General features: G+C 42.7%; 1 protein-coding gene across 2 annotated transcripts; it reads right to left on the bottom strand.

Annotated features, from left to right (window-relative positions):
- Positions 1 to 3313: 3313 nt before the first annotated feature.
- LOC119303844 (WAT1-related protein At5g64700-like) lies at positions 3314 to 6662 on the bottom strand. 2 transcript variants are annotated; one of them, XM_037580993.1, is made up of 8 exons: positions 6621 to 6662; positions 6484 to 6534; positions 6342 to 6404; positions 5511 to 5627; positions 4367 to 4607; positions 4102 to 4260; positions 3857 to 4005; positions 3314 to 3771 (listed from the first exon to the last, which is right to left on the bottom strand). In XM_037580993.1, the coding sequence occupies exons 1-8, from the start codon at positions 6635 to 6637 to the stop codon at positions 3579 to 3581; spliced, it is 990 nt and encodes a 329-aa protein (XP_037436890.1). In that variant the 5' UTR covers positions 6638 to 6662; the 3' UTR covers positions 3314 to 3578. The 2 variants fall into 2 exon arrangements, with proteins under 2 accessions (XP_037436890.1, XP_037436888.1); XM_037580991.1 differs by having other exon boundaries at positions 6484 to 6656.
- Positions 6663 to 7101: the final 439 nt, after the last annotated feature.

The following is a 7101-nucleotide window of genomic DNA, read 5'->3' on the forward strand; positions in this document are numbered from 1 at the left end:
CGCGGCTCCGCCGGCCGGCCCTCCGGCGGTGGCGGAGGATGTATCGATGGCGGCTAGGGTTCTCCCGTGTCGCCAGAGGAGGGTGACACACGGGGAGGGGGGGTGGGGGGTGGGGAGGGATGGACTCCACAATTCGCAATGTCTCAAGGCATATGTAAGTATTAAACTTCTCAGGTGTTGTGTACACGATGTGCTATGTCATCAAACTTTTTGTCAGGCATGATGTAATTGTCAGCTTTAGTAATCGTAATCTGGTGAACTCCCATTCTTCTGTGTTTCTTTTTTCTATTACCATTCAATCCCAAAGTTGACATGGAATTGAACATGTGATTGTATGCAAACTAAATTAGTGTCGCCTTCCAATAAAGTGTAAATTAATGTGCAAAATAAATTTAGTCATATTTCTTTTAATTTCACATGATGAAACCGCGTATTGGGCATAAAATGCAATGAAATTCAAATTCAACTAAATTAGTTATCTAGTAAGCCAAATACAATACGCTTAAGTTTGACACGGTAGTGTATAACGCTGCCAGGTGCCAAAAAAAAATAGGTGATATATCATAGATGAGAGTAAACCTGTAAATTAACATAACTGAATTGTTCATAATTGTTAGAGTAAATCCGAGACCACCGTCGATCATCCAAAGACTAACCAATCACACGAACACGACACCGAGATTTGTTAACGAGGTTCACCGATATAGTTATAACCCGGGGCTTAACTATGGACGCTCCTCCCTATGACACCGCTACAATACCGCACCCGGTCGCCCCTGGACGCCGGCACATACCGCCGGCTTCCCTTGCGTTCTGATGCTATTATGTTGGCATAGGTTACATCGTGTGTCTGTCCCCGCTATATAAGAAAGGCCTAGAATACAAGTATCCTATTTGGATACGACTCCATATCCTATCTAAACACAATACAACTCAGAGTCCAACCATAACCTACCTTGTACACAATATTCGACACAACTCTAACAAATTCCACCTTGGTGAATATTTTCCGCCACCTTGAGTTCGTCAATGCATCAAACTTTCATGTGCATTGGACTTGAGCTTATCCCGTGAGCACCGCTGCTACTCCATATGACTTCACCTGCAACTTGTAGTCCCGTCTTTTCTTGACCACAGTCAACACTCGAGCAAAATTAAGTTCCTTGTTACTCTAGTTTGTGCTTCCAACTTTCAGAGCATCAGTCCAACGACATCACACACTAATCACTGACCTGCGTGAAAGTTAATAACTCACATATTGGGTGTCACACATCAGAGTTACCTGAACTCAACATCACCGTTCTTCCTTGACCGCATGTCTGAAACTTGAAAGAATTTCATCATCGCTTGTAGTCATTCCGAGTCAAATTCGCATTTATCTCACCACATGTATGACCACCAGAGCCCTGGCCCGTCTCCATGTCCCGTGCATACCACACGCCTCGCCGCTATTACCGCGTCGAGCCTCCGCTGTCCTGGTCGAGTCTCAAGGGTCGCGAACCCACACCACTCAACCCCCACTGCAGAGTACCACCGATCATCACCGACCGATGACGAGTTTCGTGCTTCCATCAGACCACTGGGCTCCAGTCCGAACTACATGTCCCTCACTTTTTCCCGCTGAAATAGGCTTCAACTCTCTGTGCACTTACGCCGTAGCCCCTCAATCCAGCTCCACCTTCAACATGACTCCATGGTAGATGATCAGTCTACCCACGCGCCCCATCAACTTCAAGCTTCATGTGTACATCACCTTGAATCAACCCCGCACCATAGCCTTTTCGAAGCCCACAAGCCCTCGGGGCCTGCGCCACGTGTTTCCGGACCCCAGAAGTCGATCACCATCAGCATCACGCTCCTATGTCGCCGTCGTCGATCCCGCACCGTCTTCTGTATCAACCGACTTGAGTCAGTCCGTCAGACTGGAGAGTCTGACCCAGCCGCCCTTGCCCGGCTGCAACGACACACTCCAAACTCCTCAAGCCTTCACCGTAACCAACACCATCCATACACAGAAGTGTACCAGCAAAAAAAACCAAATCAAAATCCCTCACAGCCTTTCCGTGTGAACACCACACGTATATAGCTATTGGACTTATCTTCTTTTTTCTTTCTTGATAGCATCCCGGTCTTGACTAGTCTTTGTGCCAAATTTTTTTCCCAAACAAATCGTGTGCCTTCAAGCTTAACCTCATGTAGTCCTAGCGCACCAAGCTCAAACAAATCGCTGACTGCCACCACGCCTTGGGCCTTGGCTTCCTGCAGCCCACTTGCCTGCGGCCTCTCTTGGGTCACGCGCCCTTCAGCTGCCTACCCGCACCGGCCTGCACGTCGCTCCAGCATCGATGGATGATCCGGCCCTCGCCTGTACGTGCGTGTGCCACGCAACCCTAGCAGCTCTGCACTACCGTTGTACGCTAGGACCGATTTCGATCTGCTGTTGCTTGCCGAAGATAACACAACACGACCGGTCTGCCTGGATCATAACTCGCCCATTATATTCATCCCGTATTACAATCGCTTCTCGCAGATTTATGTCGACGCTTCTAGATCAATGATCTGCAGTCTCCGAATAACCTAGCTCATGATACCACTTGTTAGAATAAATCTGAGGCTATCATCGATCATCCAAGGACTAAGCAATCACACGAGCACGACACCGAGATTTGTTAACGAGGTTCACCGGTATGGCTACATCCCCGGGGCTTAACTATGGACGCTTCTCCCCATGACACCGCTCCAATACTGCACCCGGTTGCCTTGGACGCCGCCAGATGCCGCCGGCTTGCCCTGCGTTCCGATGCTATTACGTTGGCATAGATTACATTGTGTGTCTACCCCTGCTATATAAGAGAGGCCTAGGATACAAGTGTCCTACTTGCACACGACTCTATATCCTATCTAAACACAATACAACTCAGAATCCAACCGTGACCTACCTTGTACACAATATTCGATACAACTCTAACAATAATCGTGTCTGCAATAGTAAAAAAGAAAAGAAAAGAGATTCAACCATGTGGTGAAAACGCAACTGTCCAACCAGTAATTGCAACCACAAACACCACGATAGTCGCATTCAATGAATTTTAGACAACTTAGAGCAAAGAAAATAATTTTAGGTAAATCGTGTAAACAAAGAAAGGAATACAGACCCACACTGTCAGTAGATAGGAGTATATCAAAGTGGAATGAACCAATCTCTTCGCCAGGCTTTTGGCGTGATCTGGTATCTTTAGAACCGTGGAGAAACAACACTATGAATAAGACAAAACAAAAAGGATACTAAGTGGGCAACCGAAGTAGACGCAAAGCATAATTTACATTTCATTCCCGAAGTAAATTGAGAATAGCAAAGATGAAATTGGGGCCCTGTGCCATCTCATGTGCTGCACACCCATACGCCCTGGCCTGATGCATACATAGGCAGAGCTACAGAGATACATAAACTTAAGCTAATACCCGCTTGATACTCCATACTAAGCTAAATTAGGAGACAAAACATGTTCAAAAATTCTGAAAATAATTGCAGACACACATTCATGTTTAATGTATAGCTTCAAAAAGCTTGCCACATGTCAGTCTTCTCTTTCGCACTGCTTGATCGAATCTCGCGTTAATGGAACTGGTGCGCCGCTTTCTTGTTCCTCCAAATCAAAGCTTGCTGCATTTGCTTCGATGCCTCCTTGCTTGCTGAGAGTTACTTGCTCTATCCTCTTCCCCCAGAGAACATTGTACAGGCCACCAACCATCAGCGCGCCGCTTATTACACTGTTCATCAGAAGAGAAATTTCAAGAAGATAAAGATTGATGTAGCTCTTATGTCTAGCGAGCAAACGTTAAGTCGACAATGGACCTTCCAAGGGTGACTGCTTCTCCTATGAGAAGTGACAGAACGATGGTGATGACGAAAGTTAGGGGTACCGTCATGGCCAGGAAAACCGGGCCACACTTGTCAATTACCCAGATCAGCAGGTAATTTGAAAATGCGGAAACAACCACGCCCTACAACATAAAAGTATTTTCAGATGTCAGGATTAAAAAACAGTCTTCTGATCAATCGACATGATTTGCTTCTGTTGAGGGGATTGTTATACTTACAGAATAGATGATCGCGACAAGACCTACATCCAGGCTCGGCTTCCATCTTGAAAAATCTCTCTCCATCACAAGAGCCATGAAAAAAGATTGAACGGTCGCAAAGACAATCTGAAGGGTCATGTTAAGCAGCATGGAAGGGTACTCCTCCAGCAAAGGGCCCTAGAAAGCAACATGCAAGCTAAATTTAGCACGAATAAATTAGCTTCTGAACATGCGCGCGCGTGCGCGCACACACCTTAACGTGCGCACATAGCAAGATGCATACCTGAAACACTGTCCAAAGAGCAAACAGTAGAGTCGCAAGAGACTGCAGGAGAATTCCCAATATCCAGCTCCTTGAGGCATGGATATCAACTCGGCTTGTGTGATGAAAAAGAGGGTGGTGGATGATGGATTTGAGCTCAGGTCCTTGGTATAGCGCTAGTACGGCAACACCAGCAGCACAAAGCACTATACCAGAAACTTTCACAATCCCATGAAAGCTCTTTAGTTTCAAGGACTCCATTCTACCATAAGTGGCACGACAAATCACTCACTGATCCACGGAAGTTTGATCATAAAAGTTCACATTGTATGCAAAACAAGTCGAACTTATTTTTCACTCCCACTATCGCTACTACACCAAGTTCATCAAAGCACTCACATCTACACAGAAGTAGGTTTACACAACTGATGGTTCGTTAGCAATCTCAAAAACAATCAACAACTAATGGTTCATGTTAGACAAACTGATTTCACGCGAACATAAGTAATAGCAATTGACTAGCACTCCCACTACAAATAAATATAAATCGCTGTAATTATTTTATTGAAGCAAAGTTAATGAGAGAGAAAGTTATCACTCAAAGGTGTTACCTCCACCCTTTGTCTAAAGTTTGATAGAAGCTGAGTCCAGTCATCACAATTAGGCTTGACTAGGCCCCTACAGTTTTCCAGCCGAAAAATGGTTACGCAAGCTGTTGGGACTGGTTTAGGACCGGCTAGGTTCGGTTTGGTAGTAGGGTCTATGATGATCTTGCTATTGATGCAACATGTAGAACTGAATTAATTATTATATTTCTTTCTCGGAACAATTGTGTATAAGTTTCCTAGAGCAAAAGGAATATTTTTGTTTTCTGTGATCTTAACATGAAGAGTTATAAACATCACAATATAACCATTTCATTAGGCTGCAAAACATCTCTAAATTACAATCTCAACTATGCCCGTCACTGATTCTCATAATCAGACGTTTATGCAAGCTATTCTTCTGTATATAACATATTCGTGTTGCTTACGTATGGGTATCCTAAATAAAATTTTACTGACATCAGATTTATGACATGTTTAAAATTTAATTGTCACAAGGGAAAGAAAAAAAATGGCCTGGCCTTCAAGGAAGTAATGCAATCATCATTAAAAACACATACCCCAATAGAAGAGCCAAAAAGAAAGTTAACACTGGTTGGAGATTTTGTACTGCAGTAGCAGAAGTGGCTGAAGCATAATTGAGGCCAACGAATGATATGTTTAGAGAAGCAGATACCCTGGAGAAACGAGATAAAAGAATATTATTAGTAAAATATTTGCCAGAATAAGATGTATAACATTTATAAAGAAAACGAAACAGTTAAGATAACTACGAAATACCAAGTGTCAGTTGTAAGCAAAAAAAACTGGTATGATTTTACACAATAACTATTTACATAATTCTTAGCTTTGCATAACATTTCCGTTGAAAGTAAATCAGTTAACCTAACTAAACAGCTACTTTCCCACAAAGAGGAAAAATTGGAAATATAGATTAAATATGATATAACTGAAATTCTCTGTCGGAAAGGCTGGCTTGCAATTGACGAAGGTGATGGGTATACTACACTGCAACCAACAGGGCCGAGGGATGAACCTAATGAAAATAAAGTATTTTTTTATATCACGAGGGTACACATGGATGCACATAAAAGAACTCCAAACATATAAAGTTTGGCCGTATGCATCTCTCCGATGTAGACGCCGGGGGATGACCTCCTTTTCTAAAAAAAAATATAAAGTTTGGATAACCAGCAGAATGAAACAATTACGGTATTAGATAGATGTCTAACAACACCAAGTCACAATTCCTCACATGAATACACCCATTCCACTAAAGTACAAAATTATGAAAATAATACATCATTGCAAACCCATTTTTTTATCTAGCAATGCCATTTGATAAACAAGATGATTAAGTATACACAACACTTCTGCATTGTACTTCCTACCCATATAATGCATGCACAAATAGCTTCAGACAGACTTTGTGTGACAGTTGTGGGGCGGTTTTCCTGCAAAAATAAAATCTCAATTCATGCTTCCTAGATGAAATCCAGATCCAGGCAAAGAAGCAGCCAAAAATCTGCATACCTTTCAGTTGCAAAAGCAATGGGCAGTAACAACATTGTAGCTATTACATGCCTGTAGAAAACAAGAACATATGTACTTGTACCTTGGTTAAAAGCAACTTTGGTGAGTATCTGCATAACCCCATAGATAAACCTTACGAGAAATGAAACAGCATAAGGTGATGTCTTCCCCATTACTCTCGTTTGTTAGAACTTCAAAGACGATTGCTTAAATACTACTACTTGTCCATCGAGGCTCGTCATCAAACCTTCACTGTCAGGACACCTCATCAAACCTTCGCTGTCATAAGGTTTGTTCAGATAGGACTCATAGGTATCCACTTAAGGAAATATTATCTTACTTATGTTTCACTATGTGGAGGCCACATTAGTCGCTTGCTTTAATCGAGGTTAAAAAATTGCAGCAACAGTTTTTAGGTCTAACAAGTTAATTGGTTACATCTTACTCCCTCCGTCCCAAAATAAGTGTCTTAACTTTGTACTAGTTTATACTAAAGTTGAGACACTTATTTTGGTACGGAGGGAGTACTTCGCAACACATCAAAATTTTACACTGTGCAAGACACAATAATTGCAACAAACTGGGTATTTTATCAGTTCCAAGGTGCTTGTATGAATG

Source organism: Triticum dicoccoides, chromosome 5A (assembly GCF_002162155.2).
Source record: "Triticum dicoccoides isolate Atlit2015 ecotype Zavitan chromosome 5A, WEW_v2.0, whole genome shotgun sequence".
Lineage (NCBI taxonomy): Eukaryota > Viridiplantae > Streptophyta > Magnoliopsida > Poales > Poaceae > Triticum > Triticum dicoccoides.

Bases quoted from the DNA above. Each gene is read 5' to 3' on its own strand.
- LOC119303844 (XM_037580991.1), bottom strand. From the start codon at position 6,656: ATGGGGAAGACATCACCTTATGCTGTTTCATTTCTCGTAAGGTTTATC. The intron at 6,405-6,483 runs GTATGCAGATTT...TTATTTTTGCAG, and splicing joins ATTGCTTTTGCAACTGAAAG to GAAAACCGCCCCACAACTGT. The intron at 4,608-5,510 runs GTATGTGTTTTT...CACTTATGGTAG, and splicing joins TTTTTGGCTCTTCTATTGGG to AATGGAGTCCTTGAAACTAA.